Source organism: Thamnophis elegans, chromosome Z (assembly GCF_009769535.1).
Source record: "Thamnophis elegans isolate rThaEle1 chromosome Z, rThaEle1.pri, whole genome shotgun sequence".
In the NCBI taxonomy this organism is placed as follows: domain Eukaryota; kingdom Metazoa; phylum Chordata; class Lepidosauria; order Squamata; family Colubridae; genus Thamnophis; species Thamnophis elegans.
In genome coordinates, this window is record NC_045558.1 from 141,881,777 (window position 1) to 141,905,518 (window position 23,742).

Consider the following 23,742-nt stretch of genomic DNA (forward strand, 5'->3'; position numbering starts at 1 on the left):
ATTATTCCATTCCATTCTTGTATTTTATTCTACTATTCTATCCTCTTATCTATTCTATTCTACTATTCTATTCCTATTCTATTCTTTTGCATTCTATTCTTCTTCTTTATTATTCCATTGTATTCTATTATTCCATTCCATTCTTGTATTTTATTCTACTATTCTATCCTCTTATCTATTCTATTCTACTATTCTATTCCTATTCTATTCTTTTGCATTCTATTCTTCTTCTTTATTATTCTATTGTATTCTATTATTCCATTCCATTCTTGTATTTTATTCTACTATTCTATCCTCTTATCTATTCTATTCTACTATTCTATTCCTATTCTATTCTTTTGCATTCTATTCTTCTTCTTTATTATTCCATTGTATTCTATTATTCCATTCCATTCTATTCTTTTATTCTATTGCATTCCATTATTCTTATCTTATTCCATTGTATTCTATTATTCTATTCCATTCTTGTATTTTATTCTACTATTCTATTCTTCTATTCTCTTATCTATTCTACTATTCTATTCCTATTCTATTCTTTTGCATTCTATTATTATTTATTATTCCATTGTATTCTATTATTCCATTCCATTCTTCTATTCTATTGCATTCTATTATTCTTATCTATTATTCCATTGTATTCTATTATTCTATTGTATTCTATTATTCCATTCCATTCTTGTATTTTATTCTACTATTCTATCCTCTTATCTATTCTATTCTACTATTCTATTCCTATTCTATTCTTTTGCATTCTGTTCTTCTTCTTTATTATTCCATTGTATTCTATTATTCCATTCCATTCCATTCTTTTATTCTATTGCATTCCATTATTCTTATCTTATTCCATTGTATTCTATTATTCTATTGTATTCTATTATTCTATTGTATTCTATTATTCCATTCCATTCTTGTATTTTATTCTACTATTCTATTCTTCTATTCTCTTATCTATTCTATTCTACTATTCTATTCTTTTGCATTCTATTATTATTCCATTGTATTCTATTATTCCATTCCATTCCATTCTTCTATTCTATTGCATTCTATTATTCTTATCTATTATCCCATTGTATTCTATTATTCTATTGTGTTCTATTCTTCCATTCTATTCTTCTATTCTACTATTTTATACTCTATTTTTCTATTCTATTCTTTTATCTATTCTCTTATCTGTTCTATTCTATTCTACTATTCCATTCCTATTGCATTCTATTATTCTTATCTATTATTCTATTGTATTCTATTATTCTATTGTATTCTATTACTCCATTATATTCTATTCTTCTATTCTATTCCTATTCTATTCCTATTCCATTTTATTATTCTTATTTATTATTCCATTGTATTCCATTCCATTCTATTGGATGCACTGATTCCAGATGTGGCCTTATTAAGGCTTTATAAAGTGGTATTAACATGTCACATGATTTTGATTCTATGCCTCGCCAAGGGCCCCAATTCCGGTCATGTGACCATGGGGATGCTGGAACAGTATAAAAAATGATCATAAATCATTTTCTTCAGTGTCGTCATAACTTTGGATGGTGCATGAATGAAGGATTGTAAACGGAGGACTATATAGCTGGTTGGGGAATTCTGGGAGTTGAAACCCACACCTCTCCAAGCTGCCAAATTTGTGAAACAATGGTTCATAGGAAGCCAAGAGCATTAGGAGAAACGGTAAAGAAAATAAATAAATATCTTTTTGGAACCTTTTTGCTATTTTTAATTATCTTTCAAAGAACAGAAACACAATTTCCAGGTGACTTTTCCACCAACCACAATCATCCTTTTAAAGCTGATTAATTGTCTGCATTCCCTGCGCTAATTGATAAAACAGGACGATAGATTTATTTATTAATTTTCAGTTTTTATTGGGATGAAAATCCCAAACACGAACCCTCCTTCGCTGGTCGAATTGCATTTCCCCAACGTGGCCCCTTTAAGGCTTGTGGACTTCAAATCCCAGAATTCCATGCTAGGCTGGGGAGTTCTGGGAGTTGAAGTCTGCATGTCTTAAAGGGGCAGCGTCTATTGTCACCCCGGGATGGAAAAAAATCTTTGAAGGACTAAACTGGCGGGAGAAGCGCTGTCACTTTCCGCCTACACGCATAGATAGATAATGTCCATAATCCCCAACCGATGTTTTCCACGAGAGGAACAGAAGACGGAGATCCAGGAAGTTGGAGGATTAAACTCTGTCGGCAGGAAGCGAGTCGGGAAAGCGTGCAAATCTCTCTAAGCCTTCATTGAGGCGAGAAAGGGTCATACCTGTTGGAACAGGGACACACACAACTCCTAAAGGGGAAACAACAGGAAAAAGTTAACACTCGCTGTCTCCTAGCGATTGGCCCAGCCGTTCATGCTTAAGGTGGGACTAGAACTCACTCTCTCCTGGTGATTGGCCCAAAGTCACCCAGCTGGCTTTCATGCCTAAGGCGGGACTAGAACTCTCTGTCTCCTGGTGATTGGTCCCACAGTCACCCAACTGCTTTCATGCCTAAGGTAGGATTAGAACTCTCTGTCTCCTGGTGATTGGCCCAAAGTCACTCAGCCACCTCTCATGCTTGAGGCAGGACTACAACTCACTGTCTCCTGGTGATTGGCCCAAAGTCACCCAGCTGGCTTTCATGCCTAAGGTGGGACTAGAACTCACTGTCTCCTGGTGATTGGTCCCACAATCACCCAGCTGGCTTTCATGCTTAAGGCGGGACTAGAACTCTCTGTCTCCTGGTGATTGGCCCAAAGTCACCCAACTGCTTTCATGCCTAAGGTGGGACTAGAACTCTCTGTCTCCTGGTGATTGGCCCAAAGTCACTCAGTTGGTTTTCATCCTTAAGGTGGGACTAAAACTCTGTCTCCTGGTGATTGGCCCAAAGCCACTCAGCTGGCTTTCATGCTTAAGGCGGGACTAGAACTCACTGTCTCCTGGTGATTGGCCCAAAGTTACCCAGCCGCCTTTCATGCTTAAGGTGGGACTAGAACTCTCTGTCTCCTGGTGATTGGCCCAAAGTCACCCAGCTGCCTTTCATGCTTGAGGTGGGACTAGAACTCTCTGTCTCCTGGTGATTGGCCCAAAGTCATCCAGCTGGCTTTCATGCTTAAGGCGGGACTAGAACTCACTGTCTCCTGGTGATTGGGCCCAAAGTCACCCAGCCATCTTTCATGCTTAAGGCAGGACTAGAACTCACTGTCTCCTGGTGATTGGGCCCAAAGTCACCCAGCTGGCTTTCATGCTTGAGGCGGGACTAGAACTCACTGTCTCCTGGTGATTGGCCCATAGTCACTCAGCTGGCTTTAATCTTTAAGGTGGGACTAGAACTCCCAGTCTCCTGGTGATTGGCTCGTCACCCAGCTGGCTTTCATGCTTAAGGCGGGACTAGAACTCTCTGTCTCCTGGTGATTGGCCCAAAGTCATTCAACCACCTTTCATGCTTAGGGCAGGACTAGAACTCACTGTCTCCTGATAACTGGGCCTGTCACCCAGCCGACTTTCATGCCTAAAAGGGGACTAGAACTCTCCAGCCTTATCTACTCTGTTACAGAGATCGGTTTACTAGGCCGAAGAAGACCTAGCTTGATTTAGTGTGATGTGTAAACCCGGGGGGCGCTCTGAGTGTGGAAGGTTCTAGAGTCCCATTCATCTTTTCAGGTTACCTAGAGTGCCGACATCATGGATATTTCGGCTTTCGTCATCAAAAAAGAGCATTTTATGAAACGGGATGCCGCTCTGTTGATGCAACCTGGAGGGGACACAAAGAGAGCATTGAAGGGAGAATCATAGGGCTGGAAGGGACTCCCGAGGTCTTCTAGTCTGACCCCGGCCCCCTGCTCAAGACAGGAGACCTTACACAAACCTGGTTAAACGGTTGTCCAGCCTATTCAAAAATCCCCTCAACCACCATCCCGCTCTCCAGCTCAGCTTTCCAATTCTTCGGACAGAGATTTCGCCACCGCGTGCAATTTTAAGATGGGCGGACTTCAACTCCCATCTTCCCCAGCCAGCAACACTTATATAAACAGTTGTAAGGCGAGGACTATTTCATAGAGCAGGCTCTGCAAGGGATCTAGAACCTGACCACCTCGTCTGGATCTGGTGGAATGCCATCAACCCATGGAGATCGCTGGTGCCATAAATAAGGTAGCCATGCCATGCTGGAATAACCAACAAAATTTTGCCTTGTTCCCACGATGAGAGTCTTTCTCCTGAACAAAACTCCACATCGGCAACAAGAAAGGCAACTGGCCATTAAAAAACACTCTGCTAGTTCCATTCAGTCGCCCTGATTTCTTTGTTTAAAGAAATTGATAATTATATTATTTAAAAAGAATGTTGAGAAGCTCAAATGAGGGGAAGATAGATTTTGGATTTGACGCCAGTCTGCCCCCCCCCCCCACTTTCCCTTCCGCCGCCCCAAATCCAGGGGGATAAACGAAGATCCCAAAGTTCGTGGTTTTTTGTTTACCTTTGGAAATGGGTGATTTTACTCCCGGGGTAGATTTCGGTGTAACGAAAATAGCGATTTAAGCCGAAAAGATCTAAGAGCTGTCGGGCTCCTTGAATCTCGCCTGTCCTGCGAGGGGAAAGGATCAGACGCTTGAGATCCCGCAATAGGGACTAATTTTTTACCCCGAACGGGGTGCGTTCACACAACATGCTTAACTCGGTTTGCTAAAGTTTGCCTGTTTTTTTTAAATCAAACTAGGAGGGTCAGAAGGTCGTAAGTGTGAAAAACCTATTTCACTGCTGTTGTAATTTCGAATGGACACTCACCGAACCGTTGTAAGTCAAGGACTACCTATATTCACCACAAGCAAGGCCCCAATTTACCGAGAGGCAGCTGCCATGGCGATCCCTTCGCTGTCCAACTGGTGCAGCACTGCTGGCACTTCTGGGTAGAGCTGAACAGGCCGTTGGTTGCGGTCTCGCACGGAGCCATCGCTGGGAAGGATTCAGACAAAAATTGAACTTAGCTTGTTTCCTACCCAAGACCAAAACACTACAGATCTTTTTGACTTGACTTATGACCATAATTGGGACGGTAATTTCCATCCCAGAATTGCCTAGCCAGAATGGGTGGACTTCAACTCCCAGAATTCTCTAGCCAGCACCAATGGACTTCAACTCCCAGAATTCCACAGCCAGTATCGGTGCACTTCAACTCCCAGAATTCTCTAGCCAGCACCAATGGACTTCAACTCCCAGAATTCCACAACCAGTATCGGTGCACTTCAACTCCCATAATTCCACAGCCAGTGTCGGTGCACTTCAACTGCCAGAGTTCTCTAGCCAGCACCAATGGACTTCAACTCCCAGAATTCCACAGCCAGTATCGGTGCACTTCAACTCCCAGAATTCCACAGCCAGTATCGGTGCACTTCAACTCCCAGAGTTCTCTAGCCAGCATGCATGGACTTAAACTCCCAGAGTTCAATAGGTGGACTTTTGAAATCCATTAGATTCAGATGGTTTGTTTACTGATTGAGGGATTCTGGGAGTTGAAGTCCATTTCTTTCAAACTTGCTAGGATTGAGGGGGAAAAAAACAGTTTTAGATACTGGAGCCGATTCCTGTTCTTCGTTTGTAGGGGGCGGGGGGGGAGGGCTGAAAATTAGGAGGAAAACCCCAATATTTGCAGGTAACAGACCCCTCCCCTTTTTCCTCACCTCTTTTTGTGGAAGGGGGGGTCCACGTGGGTGTCCACCCAGAAAGGCCACAAGGTATAATCTGCAAAATAATAATAAAAATAATAAAATAATGATAAAAATAATAAAATAATAATAATAATAATAAAATAATGATAATGATAATAATAATTAAAATAATAAAGATAATAAAATAATGACAAAGATAATAAAATAATGATAAAATAATAATAAAGATAAAATAATAAAAATAATAATAATAAAGATAATAAAATAATGATAAAATAATAAAATAATAGAGATAATAAAATAATAATAAAGATAATAACATAATAATAAAGATAATAAAATAATGATAATAATAATAAAATAATAATAAAGATAATAAAATAATAATAAAAATAATAAAATAATAAAGATAATAAAATAATGATAAAGATAATAAAATAATGATAAAGATAATAAAATAATAATAAAAATAATAAAATAATGATAAAATAATAAAATAATAATAGAGATAATAAAATAATAATAAAAATAATAAAACAATAATAAAGATAATAAAATAATAATAAAAATAATAAAATAATAAAAAATAATAATAAAATAATAAAAATAATAAAAATAATAAGAAATAAAAAATAAAATTATATGTATTATTTATTTTAATATTAATTTATATTATAATGTGTTGTATTACTTTATACAATACTTATATACATTAGTTATCATTAATTATTGTTAATTATTATATAATTACTTATTATAATTATTAATAATTGTAAACATTTTTGAATGTTCAGTTGACTGGCTTTCATGTTTCATGAATAAAGTAAACAACAACAACAGAGACTGATGTTTAAGGGGTGGGGGTGTCTCTTCCCCCCCCCCCAATGCAGGAAGAAGACCCTCCTGCCTTCCCCCAATCCCCCAAACTCCCCCCTCCCCTCAACCCCCAAGGAAAGTCAATCACTCCCCCTCCCCTAACCCACAGCCACCGCCCAGGATGATGGGGCGCGCGATCCAAGCCGCTCACCCAGGTCAAACACCACCAAGGCGGGTTTTCTGCACATCGCGGGCTCCCCCGAAAGAGGAGAGGGGGGTCATATAGGATCGGCGCAGCTGCCTGGCATGGAAACCGGGGTTTTGGGGGGGGGGGACTTTCCTGCGCTCAGAGCCAGATTTCGGCGCAAAAGGCCGGTTGCAAAGCCTGGAGGCGGGGGGGGGGGGAGATCAGCGCAATTGCAAGCCGGCGCGATCCTGAGTCGATCCTAAAAAAAAAAAAACCCCAAAGGGGGGGGGGAAAGTCCTGATCTCTTTATTTGGCTCCGGCCGGCCAGAAAGCGCGCAGGCGGATCCACAGCAAATCCAGCGCTTCTCCGCTTTCTCCTCCTCCTCTTCCCCCGCAGCCAGCCGGTTCCTGCCCGCCTCCTTGGCCGGCTTAACCCTGAACCGCCCGGATCGAAGTGATCAGCCTGGCGGGAGATCCGCTTTGAAGGAGATCCACTGGGCAGGGAGGTGCAAGGTCGAGCGTCCTGGATCCTGTTGGGCTCGAGAGGATTAGCCCTCCCCTCCTCTCCGGAACGTCCGTCGTAACTTCGGACGGTCGCAAAAGAGAGGAGGGTGGGGAGGAGGAGGGTGATGGGGAATCCGTGAAGGAGGGTGGTTTTCTTACAGACGTTGCGTGACCCCACTAGGGAATATCGTCAGTGCTAGAAGGGAGGGTGGGGTTTAGGGAGGAAGGAGGAGGAAGAAGAGGAGAGGAGGAGGAAGAGGAAGAGGAAGAAGAGAGGAGGAAGAAGATGAGAAGAGAAGGGGAGGAGGAAGAGGAGGAAGAGGAGGAAGAAGAGCAGGAAGAGGAAAAGGAGAGGGAGGAGGAAGAGGAGGAAGAAGAGGAAGAGGAGGAGGAGGAGGAAGAGGAGAGGAGGAGGAGGAGGAAGATGAGAAGGGGAGGAGGAAGAGAGGAGGAGGAAGAGAAGGAAGAGGAAGAAGAGCAGGAAGAGGAGAAGGAGGAGGAAGGAGGAGAAGAGGAGAAGAGGAAGAGAAGGAGGAAGAGGAAAGGGAGGAGGAAGATGAGAAGAGGAAGAGGAGGAGGAGGAAGAGGAGGAGAAAGAGGAAGAGAAGAGGAGGAAGAGGAAGAGGAAAGGGAGGAGGAAGAGGAGGAAGAAGAGGAAGAGGAGGGGGAAGACTGTGGGGTCCTTGGTGCTCTCTGAGCTTGGCGGTTTTCTTGCAAACGTTTCATGACCCAACTAGGTAACATCATCAGGGGTGAAGGGTGTGGGGTTTGCAGGGAGGAGGTGGAGGAGATATCAATGCAAGGAGAGAGGAGGGGTCATTGTTTATATGCTGGCCTCTTGCCAATCACCAGGAGAAATTGAGTTCTAGTAGGCATGCAAGCCAGCTGGGTGACTTTGGTGAACAACTAGGAGACAGTGAGTTCTAGTTCCATTTTAGGCATGGAAGCCAGTTGGATGACTTTGGCCTAATCACCAGGAGATGCCGAGTTCTAGTCCCACCTTTGGCAAGAAAGATAGCAGGGTGACTATGGACCAATCACCAGATTAGGAGTTTAGGAGTGCATGAAAACCAGCTGGGTCAATCGCTAGGGGTTGGTGAGTTCTAGTCCTGCCTTAGGCAAGTAAGTCAGCTGTGTGACTTTGGGCCAATCACCAGGAGATGGTGAGTTCTAGTCCCGTGTTAGGCAAGTAAACTGCTTGGGTGACTTTGGGCCAATCACCAGGAGACGGGGAGTTCTAGTCCTCCTTTAGGAATGAAACCCACTTATGTGACTTGGCTGACCAGGCGCTCAACCACCTCCACCTTTTAAACAAATAAAAAGATCTTGAATTGTACAAAGCAAAAGCAGGATATAAATCCCCAAACTGTTCTTTTTTTAAAGAGAAATTAAACTTCGATGCGTGCCGTCCCCAAATTTTTATCAACCCGATGATGAAAATATGAACAGCTTAACTTTTCTTCACTCAAATGTTAGGGGTCCTCCACATACTACCATCACGGAGTCTAGAATTATGACGAAGCCGCGCCGATTGAGTAGACCGTAGGCCATTTTTGATTGATTTTGTTTTTGCAGTGGTCGTTAAGTGAATGACCAGGTTAAGCGAAGCCGTTTTCTGCCACGGACGTTGGTCGGAAACCAGTCTCCGGCCCGCAAAAATTGTCCTTTCGTCTTCGCTTCAACCCGCTAAGTAAATTGAGGATTATGGCCGTATGTCGAGGTCTTAGCAAAGGCGGAGTGGACAAGAATCAAGACACCCCCCCCCCCAAGGAAATCCCCCCAGACTCCAGAAGACGCAGTGACGGTTGTGAAACATTTATTGAACATTTATTAGCCACAAAATGACAGGGATGAATGGGGAAAAAAGACTTAGGGACCTGGGTGGGCGAAAACCAGCAGACGGAGCCTTATCCACATGCAGCGGGACGGAGGCTGCACCCCGATAACTTAAAAGAACACCCTGTTCCCCAAAAAACTCAATCCCTCCCCCCTTCCAACCTCTCCAATGACGGCTTGCAAAAAAACAACAGACATCTGGGGAGGCGTTGGTGGCCGGCAGGATACGCTCACACCTGACGGGCCTCCCGCGACACCTCGAGGAGTGGGGTGAGGCTCACCCACATCCGGGGGCTTTGGGGAAAGTGGGGTGGTGCGGCGGGGATGCCATCATCGCAGGCCTCCACGCAGGGCTAGGACCAAGTGAAGGACCGAGCCGCCCTGGATCTTGTAGTCGGAGGCCGTTTTCTCATCATTCCTGCGGGGGAGACAAAAAGCAGGGAGTGAATCCCAATTTTGGAATGGGGGTGCCTACTCCAGACACGTATCTCATTCATCATCTTTTAACCACCCGCTCATCCCTTGCGGAGTGGAGTCAGGGCAACTGACTGAAGCTAGCAGAGTCTTTCCTGGCCGGCTGCTTTCCTGTTGCCAGAACTGAGTTTTGTTCAGCAGTGATATTCTCATTGTGCTCAGAGAGAAATATCCGCTTCTACCTAAGCTCAAACTCACAGCCTCCGGATTGTGAGGCGGGAGCTCTAGGCCACTGCACCACACATATATCATGGCCTGGATATATTAGAAATTTGGTGCCCAGGAGGTATGGTCTTAGGAAAAATAAAGGATCTATTGGATCCTGGATCTCCGATTCCCCAACAAGCCTTTTTTTATTGCCAAGATAAATCCAATATTTTAATATTAATTACTTCATTAATAACATGCTTGATTCAGAATTTGGATGTGTGCGGATTTCAATAACGCACTGATTACACTCAACTTGAGAAAATTGAGCAGATAGCATCGTTATGTAAGATAATTTGGATTTTTCCACTCAAAGGAAGAAGGGTACGAAACAAAGATTTCACTTATAGAAAGTCCTCGATTGGCAAGGGACCGTTTGAAGTGTCCCAGGATTTTGCGGGATTCCCCTTCCGACGAGCAAAGTCAACGGAGGGGAAACCGGGTTCGCTTAGCGGCCGTATGATGAACTGAAGAACTGCCAACGATTCGCTTTACGAACGTGGCGAGGAAAGTCATAGAATGGAAACAAAACTCCCTTTAACCAACGTCTTGCTTAAGCACGCTCAGTTGCAGTCGTACGCCAAGGACCGCCTGTATAACTTCGGAGTTGAGTATTAGATTCTTTCGAGAATTAAGAGTCGAACTTTGGGGCTCTTTGGGGTTTGTGGGGAGCCTTGGTTTTCCTCCAGATGTTTCGCCACCAACCTAAGGAATGTCATGAGGGCTGGGAGAATGAAGATGGCTGGTCGCCAGATCAGTTGTGATCGCGGGTGAGGTTTCATCCTTGGCGACAACGTTGTGACTTCCCTAATTGTTTATCTGGTCTTGTTTACTCCATATCTGGGTGTTGGCTGTGAGGGAGAATGTCTTCTCGGTTGTTTTGTCCTGACCTAGGCTTCCTGCAAAAAGCAGGAGATAGATTCCGGACAAAACCCCTTTTATTAAATGAATGTGAATTCCTCTCCTTCACATTCAGCCAAGGCCTGGCAAACAGTCTTTCAAAGGAATATTTATGACCACAGACCTTATCTAGCTTGGAAAGCTGCCGTGTCAATATTTTCCCAATGAGGTGCTGTGCAAGGAAAGACTGGGCAGAGAGTCTCTGAGATTCACGGACAGATCTTCACACTCCTGAATCTAACGACTGATTGAACGAATTGTTTCCTGCAAACTCCACTCCCCTTTCGCTCCTCTTTTATGACCTTTGGGAGGGGCCATTCATCGTCCACCTGTGGCCTTACTCTGTTGACCCTGATTTCTTAGTTGTTCTTTGTTTCTGGCTGCTCTGCGCATGCACACACTGGGAACAGGCTACAGCTGTTCTTCTGCCTCACTGATGTCCGACTCCAAAGGCAGCTGATAACTGTTGGACGGCGCTGGCCCCCTCTCTGCCTCTGACGCAGAGCCCTCCTCAGAGCCTTCCCCAGACTCCAGGATTGGCCCATGCTCCTCCCCAACCTCCTCACTGTCCGAATTTGCTGCCAGCTCCGCTGTCCACTGATGGATCACAACACTTCTTGACCTTTGACCACAACTGAGCCCCACATATATGTTCCTAATGAGACAGTTGTTCAGTGAAATTTTGCCCCATTTTCTTGCCACAGTGGTTAAGTGAAGGACGTCAGTCTTTTAGTTGAGAACACGGTTGTTAAATGAATCTTGGCTTCCCCCTACCCACTTGACTTTGCTGGTGAGAAGGTTGCAAAAGGGGGGTGGAGGCGGCTGTCATAAATACGAATCAGTTGCCAAGTGTTCGGATTTTGATGATGTGATGCTGTATTCCGTGTGTAAGACGCACCCAGATTTTCAGCCTCTTTTTTGAGGGAAAAAGGTGCGTCTTATACTCGGAAAAATACGGTACTCTCCTTGGTTAAAACTCACATTTGCTTGCCGCTGTAGATGAGTCGCTGCTGTTGAGGCGGGATGCCCTCCTTTTCTTCCACCCGCTCTTTTATCCTTTCCACCTGAAAGGGAAGAGAGAAAAGGGGGGGAAAAAAGAGAGTAAGGACTATTTCCTCGTAGAGCAAAGTTCTTAACTTCCACCCGGTGGGAGGAGGGAAGGGCCGTAACAAGCACCGTGGGATGATTTTAGACTGGCGTTTTGCAACCTTGGTAACGTCACGATGGATGGACTTCAACTCCCAGAATTCCCCAGCTAGCCTGCCAAGGAGCCCCTTATCTTCAAGTAGCCAAGTTTGAAAAAAACAACAAGTTTTTAGCTGCCTGGGAGGCAAATTCACACAATTCTGAAACTCACTTGAGAAGACCGCCTACTGCCAATTACCTCCACGCGACCTATTAGATCTCATCGATTAGGCCTCCTCCGAGTTCCATCTGCCGGTCAATGCCGACTGGCAACTACGCGGAGGAGAGCCTTCTCGGTGGTAGCTCCGACCCTATGGAACGATCTCCCCGTGGAGATTTGTACCCTCACCACCCTCCAGACCTTCCGCACAGCCCTCAGAATCTGGCTATCCCGTCAGGCCTGGGGCTAAGACTGTAACCCGCCCGAATGGTATGAATGTTGTGTTTTTTAATTATGTATTGTCTTATATGTTAAAAAGTTTGTCTCCCCCTCCCCCTTGGATTGTGAGCCGCCCTGAGTACCCCCAGGGAAAAGGGCGGCATATAAATAAACTTCTATCTATCTATCTATCTATCTATCTATCTATCTATCTATCTATCTATCACAAAGCTTCACCACCTCTGTAACCTACTGTATATTTCTCAAGCTTCGCCACTTTAAGATGGGTGGACTTCAACTCCCAGAATTCCCCATGCTGGCTGGGGAATTCTGGGAGTTGAAATCCACCCATCTTCCAGTTCTCCAAGACTGAGAAACATGGCTGTAATGTTGGATTCTGCTCCAAGGGTTTCTCCAGGAATTACCTGGAGGACTGAGGAAAATTGGCAGGGACTCCCATCCGGGTGAGTACACCTGGGACGATTAAGATCTTAGGGCCTGGTGGGGGAATCGAAGAGGAGTTCTGGATAGAGTGCAAGTCGATGAAGGCAACCGATGGGTGAAAAGATGGTTGAGAAGGAAAATCGGCCAACAGATACACGCTAAAGAGAGGAAGATGAATTGAAGGATGTAGAGAGTGGCTGAATCCTTCTTTCTATGGAAGAGAATCCTTTGGCCATCCTGGCTAAATTCCCTTCCCTGAAGTTATCTGGAAAACAACCAATAGAGCTGGAAGGGATCTTGGAGGTCTTCTAGTCCAACCCCCTGCTCAAGCAGGAGACCCTCGACAATTTCAGGCAAGGGACTGCCCAGTCTCTTCTTAAAAACCTCTAGTGACGGAGGCAGCCACAACTTCTGGTGGCAGGCTGTTCCACTGGTTAACTGTCCTCACTGTTAGGAAGTTTCTCCTTAGTTCCAGATTGCTTCTCTCTTTAGTTTTCACCCATTGCTTCTTGTCCTGCTTCAGATGCTTTGGAGAATTACTTGACTCCCTCTTCTTTGGGACAGCCCCTCAAATACTGGAAGACTGCTATCATATCCCTCTCCAGCCCTTCTTTTCTCTAGATTAGCCAAACCCAGTTCCTGCAACATGTACATTGTACATTTGTATGATCTGCTTAGATTATATTAAATTATCTTCAGTTGAATTAAATTATCCAGCCCCCTAAAAAGCAGAGACATCACTCTGCCAACAAAAGGGGGCCTAGCCGTGGCACGACAAAACCGCGCTCGTCAAAATAGCGGTGATAAAACCGCGTTGCTAAAGCCGCGACATCATCACCGCGACGTCATCACCGCCGCGACAACAGCGCGGCGGCAGAAAGCCGATTTAAATTAAGGTAAGGGTTAGGATTAGGTTTAGGGGTTTGCTTTAGGGTTAGGTTTAGGGTTAGGTTAGGGTTAGGTTTAGGGTGCTGAGTGCTTCGGACGGCGCGGATTTGCCCTCCGCACTTATGTCGGCGCGGATAAGGGCTTCGCGGTTTTGTGGTGGAACCGGCCTAGCGAAGGCTATGGTTGGCTGTGAAAACTGGATCTTAAGGAAGGCTGAGCGCCAAGGAATGGAGGCCTTTGAACTACTGGTGCTGGAGAAGATTCCTGCGAGTCCCTTGGACTGCAAGGCCATCCAACCGGTCAGTCCTAGAGGAGATCAACCCCGACTGCTCTTTAGAAGGCCAGATCCCGAAGAAGAAACTCAAAGACTTTGTCCACCTAAGGAGAAGGAAGGACTCACTGGAGAAGAGCCTCATGCTGGGAACAATTGAGGGCAAAAGAAGAAGGGGACGACAGAGAAGGAGGTGGCTGGATGGAGTCACTGAAGCTATCTATCTATCTATCTATCTATCTATCTATCTATCTATCTATCTATCTATCTATCTATCTATCTATCTATCTATCTATCTATCTATCTATCTATCTATCTATCTATCTATCTATCTATCTATCTACAGTATCTATCTATCTATCTATCTATCTATCTATCTATCTATCTATCTATCTATCTATCATCTATCTATCTATCATCTATCATCTTCTAAAACCCAAATACTTCGCCACCTAATGAGAAGGAAGGACTCCCTGGAGAAGAGCCTCATGCTGGGAACGATGGAGGGCAGAAGAAGAAGGGGACGACAGAGAATGAGGTCGCTGGATGGAGTCACTGAAGCTATCTATCATCTATCTATCTATCTATCTATCTATCTATCTATCTATCTATCTATCTATCTATCTATCTATCTATCTATCTATCTATCTATCTATCTATCTATCTATCTATCTATCTATCTATCATCTATCTATCTATCTATCTATCTATCTATCTATCTATCATCTATCTACAGTATCTATCTATATCTATCTATCTATCTATCTATCTATCTATCTATCTATCTATCTATCTATCATCTATCATCTTCTAAAACCCAAATACTTCGCCACCTAATGAGAAGGAAGGACTCCCTGGAGAAGAGCCTCATGCTGGGAACGATGGAGGGCAGAAGAAGAAGGGGACGACAGAGAATGAGGTGGCTGGATAGAGTCATCAAAGCAGTCGGCGTGAGCTTCAATGGACTCCAGAGGATGGTAGAGAGGAAGGCCTGGAGGAACGTCGTCCATGGTGTCGCGATGGTTCAACTCGCAACTAACAACAAGCCCCCTAATCACCTTAGTTCCTCTTCTCCGCACTTTTTCTAAAGTCTCAACATCTTTTTTTCTTGTAAGGCGGTGACCAAAACTGGACGCAGGATTCCAGGTGTGGCCTTACTAAGGCTTTATAAAGATTGTAGAAAGAAGGGGGTGGGGGCATGGTGGAGGGAGTTTCCCCCCCTATTTTGCATAGAAGCTCCTCCCTTTTCCACAAATACAGAATTTCGGAGGACGGGGAGTGAACTGCGTTTGAAGGCAAAGCAGGACAGGGAACACGGATAGATGGCAAGATCAAAACCCACCCCATTCTTTTGAGGGCCGATACCTTGTCCGTCGGTTCGATATCGATCTCAATCTCTTTCCCGGTCAGCGTCTGCAACGAAAGAAGAAGAAGAAGGAAAAAAAAGGTTCATCAAACCACCATTGTCCACTCCCTCCGCCGAATCCCACTCCGGTTCAGTTCTAAAGAGAGATGGGCATGATCCGCTAGCTTTGTATCTCTGGAAGCTCCTCTCCCTGTTTATGCAGGAATCAAAAGGTCTTTCGTTCATCGAAGTTTCTGGCTTAGATCCTATTTGGATAGAGGCACACCAGGCTCAAGAATCTGGCTGGCGTTTATAGAATAGAATAGAATAACAGAGTTGGAAGGGACCTTGGTGGTATTCCATTCCATTTCTATATTCTACTCTATTATTCTATTCTATTGTATTTTATTATACTATTCTAATCTATTTCACTCCATTTCCTTATTCTATTCTTCCATTCCAATATTCTATTCTATTATTCCATCCCATTCCAATATTCTATTCTATCCTTTTCTATTCTTCCATCCCATTCCAATATTCTATTCTATTCTTCCATCCCAATATTCTATTCCATTCTATTCTTCCATCCCATTCCAATATTCTATTCTATTCCATTCTTTTCTATTCTTCCATCGCATTCCAATATTCTATTCCATTCTATTCTTCCATCCCATTCCAATATTCTATTCTATTCTTCCATTCCAATATTCTATTCTATTCTTCCATCCCATTCCAATATTCTATTCTATTCTTTTCTATTCTTCCATCCCATTCCAATATTCTATTCTATTTTTCCATTCCAATATTCTATTCTATTCTTCCATCCCATTCCAATATTCTATTCTATTCTTTTCTATTCTTCCATCCCATTCCAATATTCTATTCTATTCTTCCATTCCAATATTCTATTCAATTCTACTCTTCCATTCCAGAATAACAGAGTTGGAAGGGACCGTGGACGTCTTCTAGTCCAACCCTCTGTTCAGGCAGGAAACCCTACACCACTTCAGATAAATGGTTATCCAACGTCCTCTTAAAAAACCCCAGTGTTGGAGAATTCACAACTTCAGGAGGCAACTTCTGTTCCACTGACTAATTGTTCTCACTGTCAGGAAATTTATTCTTAATTCTAAGTTGCTTCTCTCCTTGATTAGTTTCCACCCATTGCTTCTTGTTCTGCCTCAGGTGCTTTGGAGAATAATTTGACTCCCTCTTCTTTGTGGCAACCCCTGAGATATTGGAAGACTCCTATCATGTCTCCCCTAGTCCTTCTTTTCATTAAACTAGACATCCCCAGTTCCTGCAACCGTTCTTCCTATGTTTTAGCCTCCAGTCCCCTAATCCTCTTTGTTGCTCTTCTCTGCATTCTTTCTAGAGTCTCCACAGCTTTTTTTACATTCTGGTGACCAAAACTGGATGCCGTATTCCAAGCATTATAAAGTAGTATTAATGCTTTGCGTGATCTTGATTCTATCCCTCTGTTTATGCAACCTGGGATTGCGTTGGCTTCTTTGGCAGCTGCTGCACATGGCTGGCTCCTATTTAAATGACTGTCTCCTAGGACTCCAAGATCCCTCTCCCAGTTACTACTATTGAGCGAGGTACCACATACACTGAACCTATCCATTTGTTTTTTTTAGCTAATTTATAGCTAACAGAGGAAGCCCTCACGTCTTTGAGTTACCACCTGTGCCTCCGAGAAGAGCTGGCTTCTAATTAACATCCAAAATGACTATCTCTCCAAGCTATTAATTAGATTTAGGCCTTAAGACTCTGCCAGTCCTTCATCATTGTTGATTTAGTTCGTATTGCGGTTATTAATACTTTGAATTCAAATGTCTGAACAGGATTTCAAAGAGGAGAGGAAGACGTTTGCTTAGTGAATTGGTATTCAGAATAGGGCAACAGCATTGGAAGGGAACGTAGAGGTCTTCTAGTCCAACCCCATTCAAGAAGTTGATCCTGTACCATTCTTGACAAATGGTTGTCCAGTCGCTTCTTAAAAAAACCTCCAGTGATAGAGCACACAACTTCTGGTGGCAAGCTGTTCCACTGGTTAATTGTCCTCAATGTTAATTCCAGGTTGCCTCTCCCCTTGATAAGTTTCCATCTGTTGTTTCCTGTCCTGCCTTCTACCTACCTATCAACCTACCTACCAACCATTATTATTATTTTATTTATATACATAAAAAGGCTGTATGTATGTATGTATGTATGTACCTGTTGTGGCCCAGCAGGAGCTGTTGGAGATGCCACCAGACTCCGACAGCGAGGGGCCCTATGAGTTGGCTCTGGAGGACCCTGGATAGGGTTCCGACTCTGAGCAGGGCGCAGAGAGGCTGGTTGGCCACCAGGAGGCGCCTGAGCCTTGGACCAGTGGGGAGGAGACAAGGGAGAGTGATCCGGACCCCAGTAGTGAGTTGTTTCTGGATGCCCGGCACCGAAGAGCTACTAGGTGTCAGGAACAGTTGCTCAGTTAGAGGAGGTAATTGCACTCAGCTGGTGGTCATTAGGCTCCTCTCCAGACTATAAAAAGACTGCTTGTGCACACGCCCCTTTTCAGAAGTCAACGCATTGACTAAAAGTTGGAGAACTTTTGTAACTAGCTTGGCAGGCTGGATTGCTGCCAAGGTTTGTCTGAGTTGCTGCCAAGGTCCTTATCTGTTTGTTATGCTTGGCTTTCAGGCACTGAGGTTTTGGTTTCTTGCTATTAAAGTACATTCCACTTAATCTTGTCTCGGCATTTGTTACTGGACGGAGGAGGGGGTCAGAACAGTACCATATGCATAACTCTGGAGTGCCTCGAGCAATTTCAATCAAACTTGGTACCCAGATGAATTATTCTCTGGAAACAAATACTGTGGGGGGTAAGACTCCCCTAACACCCCATGGGGTGTGTGTTCTGTTAAGATACATCCTGTTGTGCCTTTAAATGGCTTCTACTATACTGCCTTAAAATGGCTTCTACTTTACAGTGGAGCTGCCATGGTAACGGCTTCACCGTAATCCACAGGAGGGCTCCCTCTAGTAAGGGGGAAAAACCAACATTAGAAATTATGTTTGGTCCGGACATTTTCCTCCTATAAATTAATATCCGTGCAACCTTGGGTTATTGTCTAGCAAAGATATTAAACCTGTATGCTCCCTGACTTTTAATGTCTCCGGACAGTTCCCAACCATTACAATAAAATCAGTAAGACTTAGCCAGAAGGGCAAAAGATGACAAGAGCGATGAAGTGAGGGGGATTTCATTCTCCTTTGTTGGAGCCTGGGAGAAAATCAAAAGTATGATGAAAAGTTGGAAACGGTGAGAATCCTCTGTCTTCTAAATGGTAAGAGTGTCGTCTCCTCGCAAGAGGGATGAAAATTTAGTTGGTCGGAGTCGAACAATCCATTTCAGGGGAGAAACAGGGAACAAGCCACTCAGAGTCACCTGACCCGCACGATGGATAGCAAATAAAGTTGATAAATAAACAAAGCAGTTTATATGCGAACATATACGCGGAGAATGCGAGATCATGATTATTGCTGGGAATGGTCCACAGTCAGCCAGATGTTTAGACCTATAGATTCATTATAGTCAGCCAGATGTTCAGACTGGAGTTGGCATTTTTTGTCCACCTCTCGAGTCCTTTCCAACAGATGAACAGACTTGGAAGAGACCTTGGAGGTCATCTAGTCTAACCCTCCACCCAAGCAGGAGACCCTACACCATTTCTGCCAAGATGGCAGTCCAATCTCTTCTTGAAAGCCTCCAGGGATGAAGCTCCCACAACTTCCGAAGGCAACTTCTGTTCCATGGGTGGATTGTTCTCACTGTCAGAAGATTCCTCCTTATTTCCAGGTTGAATCTCTCCTTGGTCAGTCTCCATCCATTCTTCCTTCTCTGGCCTTCAGGTCCTTTGAAAAACAGGTCGACTCCCTCCTCTCTGAAGGCATCCCCCCAAATATTGGAAGACTTCTATGTCTTCCCTGGTCCTTCGCTTCACTAGACTAGCCAGGCCCAGTTCCTGCAACCGTCCATTGTTAAATGTTTTAGCCTCCAGTCCTGTCATCATCCTGGCTACTCTTCTCTGCACTCTTTCTAGAATCTCAACATCCTTTTTATAGTGCGGTGACCAAAAGTGGATGCAGTACTCTAGGTGTGGTCTTACTAAGGCTTTATAGCGTGGTATTAGTACCTCCTTTGATCTTGATTATATCCCTCTGTTGATGCAATTTAGGATTGCATTGGCTTTTTTGGGCTGCTGCCACACACTGCTGGCTCATATTTAGCAGGTTGTCCACTAAGACTCCAAGATTCCTATTCTACTGCTATTAAGCCTGGTTTCACCCAGTTTATATATATCCTTTTGGTTTTTCTTGCCTAAGTGTAAGACTTGACTTTTCTCTACATTGGATTTCATTTTGTTAGAGATTGAGGGCCCAGGTTTCGAATCTGTCAAGATCCCTCTGGATCCTGAGACTATCATCTAGGGTGTTGGCTATTCCTGCCAGTTTAGTATCATCTGCAAATTTGTTAAATTCCCCTTCTATTCCCTCATCTAAGTTATTTTTACAATTGACCAATGGGGATTTTTGTCAATGCCGATGGAATTTAAGATGTTAAGATGCTCCAGATGTTTTTTCCTACCACTATTAGTCCTACCTTCCATAGTCGTTCTATTTCTATTTGCAGGTCTTTATATTTTGTTATCTTTTCTTCTCTCCTGCTCTGTGCATTTTTTTGGCCTTTCTTTGTCATGACATTATAAAGCTCTATGCTGCCCATCTCTAGCAAGTGATTCACAATACCATAACAGAATAAAACAATTATGGGATTAAAACATTAAAGCAGCAGACATCAAAAAACATTAAAATTAATATTCAAGCAGAGAAAAAGCTAATGTGTACATGGGATAGAGGTGAGATCTTGCACTTAAATTACTTAGTCACCTCCAAAATGGGACACCCCCCTACCAATGCCAGTTGGAAAATAAAATAAAAATAATTGTTGGAATCCATTCCGTGTGTGTGTGTGCACAGCAGTTTCTGCTGTCTGAAACACACATACACAGGGATGCAAAAACATCGCACCAGAAACATCTTTCCGGCCTAAACGGCCAGGACTCACTATGCAGCCTCATGTAACATGAACTATGTGAGCCAGCTACTCCACACATGCCCTTTCTCCCCCCTATGCTGTGCTGTAACTTTCTATTCCCCCTTTGCCCACCCTTTGCCATGATGTGATTTTCTATTGGTTTATCTGTAGAATGCTGTGATTATCCCTGTCATCCAAAGTATAATCCAGTCCACAGTGGAGGGCATGGTACAGAAAGAGAGTATCAACATGGCTTTAACAAGCCTTGATGCGCAGCAACAAAAAGCACTGTTGACAGCCCTGTCAGATGAAGAGGGAAAGTCTTTTTGACAAAAAGAAAAGAAAAAAGTAGGAGATGTTGTAATATAGTTCCTTGTGTAGGCGTAGCGGTCACACATGGCCCAGTGGATAACAGGGCATGCAGAGCCACGCTGAACCACACAGGAGAAAACAAACTCCTAAAACTCCATAACATCCTGATAGTTCATAACATAACATCCTGAGATGTGCCCTACCAATGACGCCCAGGATTTGACCATATATAGACAGAACTTCCCTGAGCAGTAGATTAGAAATTGTACTTTTACAGGCTGTTTTTAACCACATGCTATTGCTCCTCCTGCCTTTGTCCTATCTCAATAAAAGGGGCTCTCAGACCCCCAATCTGGGTCGCTCCATCCCGAGAAAGATCGTGTCCTGTCTTTTCTCCACATTGGCCTCATTGGACAACCCACGGGAACATCACAAATAATAATTTCCAGAGTCGAAGAAAAAGAACTGGGGAAAAAAAAATCACGAAATACTGCAACCCAGCCATCAAAACAACACGATTATGGATGAAACATGTGACAGTGATACCCATTCTCATCAGGGCACTTGGTACTATGTCCAAGAAGTTTATAAGATACGTCAACAAATTGCAGCTTCCTGCAATAACACCAGCGGAACTGCAAAAAACATCGTATATTTTAAGAAGGTACGTGGTTGATAATTAGGATACTGGCAGCAACCCATCTCAATCTTTAGCACCAGCCAATGGTATTTGTGACGCATTTTTGAATGTTCAGTTGACTGAGTTTTATATTGAATGAATAAAGTAAATAATAATATTAATGAGAATATTATTATTATTATTATTATTATTATTAATAGGTTGATACCTAGGACCCTGGCAGCAACCCATCTCAACCTTTAGCACCAGTCAAAGGTATTTGGGATGCATTTTTGTGTTCAGTTGACTATTTTATGTTTAATTAATATAGTTATTATTATTAGCAACAACAGAATTGTATCACAGCGGCCAGTTGTTTCGCCGGATTTGGCATTGATTACTAGTCAGGCCCCATCCAGGGGCCTAGGACGTCGTAACGTATTTTCGTAATATGCGTGCAGATCCAAGCAGTGCGGCTTTTTGCATTTGATTGATGGTGATTTTGTCAATTTTTAACTGTTTTAAATGTAATTCCAGTGCTTTTGGAATAGCACCCAGTGTGCCGATTACCACTGGAATTACCACTGCTGGTTTGTGCCATAATTGTTGAATTTCGATTTTTAAGTCCTGGTATTTCGTGATTTTTTCATATTCCTTCTCGTCGACCCTGCTATCACCTGGTATTGCGATGTCTATGATTGTAACCTTATTTTTCTCAACCAGTGTGATGTCTGGTGTGTTATGCGACAGTATTTTGTCCGTTTGTATACGAAAATCCCATAAGATCTTAACCATCTGATTTTCAGTGACTTTTTCAGGCTGATGTTCCCACCAGTTTGTTGTTGTTTTAATATTATAATTTTTGCACAAATTCCAGTGGATCATTTGTGCTACTGAATTGTGCCGCAATTTATAATCAGTCTGCGTGATTTTTTTACAGCAGCTGAGTATGTGATGAACAGTTTCATCAACTTCTTGGCAGAGTCTGCATCTGGCATCATCAGAGGATTTTTCAATTTTGGCCTTAATGGCATTTGTGCAGATAGCTTGTTCTTGCGCAGCCAGGATTAGTGACTCTGTTTCTTTCTGTAATGTACCTGTTGTTAACCATAACCAAGTTTTTTCACTGTTCACTTTATCTTTTATTTTTTCCAGAAATTGGCCATGCAATGCTTTGTTCTGCCAACTCTCCATTCTTGATTTTATCACATCTTTTCTGTATTCTTGTTTTGTCTGTTGGGCCTTTAGTAGATTTTTGTTCTTTACTTCGATTAATAGATGTTCTTGACTTTCTTTTAAATAATCAGCCAGTGCATGTTTTTCTTCTTCAACTATTTGCTTCACTTGTAATAATCCTCTGCCACCTGATTTTCGGGGCAGGTATAGTCTATCAGTATCACCACATGGATGTAAACTGTAGTGCACTGTCATTAGTTTCCTGGTTTTTCGGCCCAAAATGTCCAAATCAGCTTGTGTCCAGTTAACTATACCAGCTGTGTATCTTATAACTGGTATTGCCCAGGTATTTATGGCCTTGATTGTATTTCCACCGTTCAATTTAGATTTCAAAATTTTCCTAACTCTGTTGGTGTACTGTCGCCTGACAATAGTTTTTACTTCTCCATGCTTGATGTTATCCAACTGCAGAATGCCTAAGTATTTGTAGGCTTCATTTTCGTTGCATTTAATTAGTTGGCCATTGGGCATTTCAATTCCCTCACATGCAGTGATTTTGCCTCTTTTTATGGATACAGTGGCGGATTTTTCCATGCCAAACTGCATTGAAATATCGGTGCTGAATACTTGGACTGTGTTTGGCAATGATTGGATTTCTATTTCTGACTTTCCATAGAGTTTCAAATCATCCATATATTTATTATTAGTACTGTTACTACTGTTGTTGTTATTATTATTATTATTATACAATTGTTGGCAGCAACCCATCTCAACCTTTAGCACCAGTCAATGGTATTTGTGACACACTTTTGAATGTTCAGTTGACTGAGTTTCATGTTTAATGAATAAAATAAATATTTATAACATATTTATATCATACTACTATATAACATAATTATTTTGATATAAACATTATGATATTTATAAAAAAGGAGGAGATGATCCGTTCTTTGGATGAGCTGCTGCTGGCAAAAAAATGGCTACTCCTCGTCTTACGACCACAACCGAACAACTGGTTGTGGCGATTGTTGGGGCCTGTGACACAACCTTTGTGGGGGTTGCGTCCCCTCAACACAACCTCCGCCTTTCGCACGAGGGCTCCAGCAACCAGGGCGGCCTTCCTAAGGAAGGAAGGCCGCCCTTCACGGCATGGAGCTCTACCGGTTGGGCTCCTGCCTGCCTGCCGGCGCCTCAGAGGCAACTCCCAGAATGCACCGCGGCCGGCGCTCCCAAAACGATGCCGCCCCGGTGCCTCCAGCGCACGTGGAAAGAAAGGCCCGTTCGCGGCTCCCCTCCGCCGGAGCTTCCCGCCTCACCTTCACTTTGATCAGCATCTTTCTCTCGCTCGGCCGCCCCGGTTGCCTCTCAGCGCCGCCCAACCTCCGACCTCGGAAGCGGAACTGGCTTCTCCTCGAGGCGCCTCGGTTGTTTCCCCGGTCGCTTTGTGACGTCACTTCCGTC

General features: G+C 43.5%; 2 protein-coding genes across 3 annotated transcripts; both read right to left on the minus strand.

Moving 5' to 3' along the window:
* Positions 1-1,700: 1,700 nt before the first annotated feature.
* On the minus strand, positions 1,701-7,381 carry LOC116522457 (magnesium-dependent phosphatase 1-like). Of its 2 annotated transcripts, none has more exons than XM_032237372.1 (6): positions 6,683-7,381; positions 5,668-5,728; positions 4,832-4,942; positions 4,467-4,574; positions 3,658-3,743; positions 1,701-2,271 (listed from the first exon to the last, which is right to left on the minus strand). In XM_032237372.1, the coding sequence occupies exons 1-6, from the start codon at positions 6,717-6,719 to the stop codon at positions 2,192-2,194; spliced, it is 483 nt and encodes a 160-aa protein (XP_032093263.1). In that variant the 5' UTR covers positions 6,720-7,381; the 3' UTR covers positions 1,701-2,191. The 2 variants fall into 2 exon arrangements, with proteins under 2 accessions (XP_032093263.1, XP_032093262.1); XM_032237371.1 differs by having other exon boundaries at positions 1,701-2,298; positions 6,683-7,377.
* A 1,580-nt stretch (positions 7,382-8,961) lies between these two features.
* Positions 8,962-23,713, minus strand: NEDD8 (NEDD8 ubiquitin like modifier). The gene is made up of 4 exons (XM_032237373.1): positions 23,598-23,713; positions 15,112-15,159; positions 11,561-11,643; positions 8,962-9,416 (listed from the first exon to the last, which is right to left on the minus strand). Exons 1-4 carry the CDS (start codon positions 23,613-23,615, stop codon positions 9,329-9,331), a joined length of 237 nt encoding a protein of 78 aa, XP_032093264.1. The 5' UTR covers positions 23,616-23,713; the 3' UTR covers positions 8,962-9,328.
* Between the last annotated feature and the right edge of the window lie 29 nt (positions 23,714-23,742).

Bases quoted from the DNA above. Each gene is read 5' to 3' on its own strand.
- NEDD8 (XM_032237373.1), bottom strand. The intron at 11,644-15,111 runs GTATCGGCCCTC...CTTCCCTTTCAG, and splicing joins ATATCGAACCGACGGACAAG to GTGGAAAGGATAAAAGAGCG. The intron at 9,417-11,560 runs GTGAGTTTTAAC...TCTCCCCCGCAG, and splicing joins ATCTACAGCGGCAAGCAAAT to GAATGATGAGAAAACGGCCT.
- LOC116522457 (XM_032237371.1), bottom strand. From the start codon at position 6,719: ATGTGCAGAAAACCCGCCTTGGTGGTGTTTGACCTGG. The intron at 4,943-5,667 runs GTGAGGAAAAAG...AATCCTTCCCAG, and splicing joins CCCCCCTTCCACAAAAAGAG to CGATGGCTCCGTGCGAGACC. The intron at 4,575-4,831 runs GTAAATTGGGGC...TTCCCCTCGCAG, and splicing joins GCCATGGCAGCTGCCTCTCG to GACAGGCGAGATTCAAGGAG.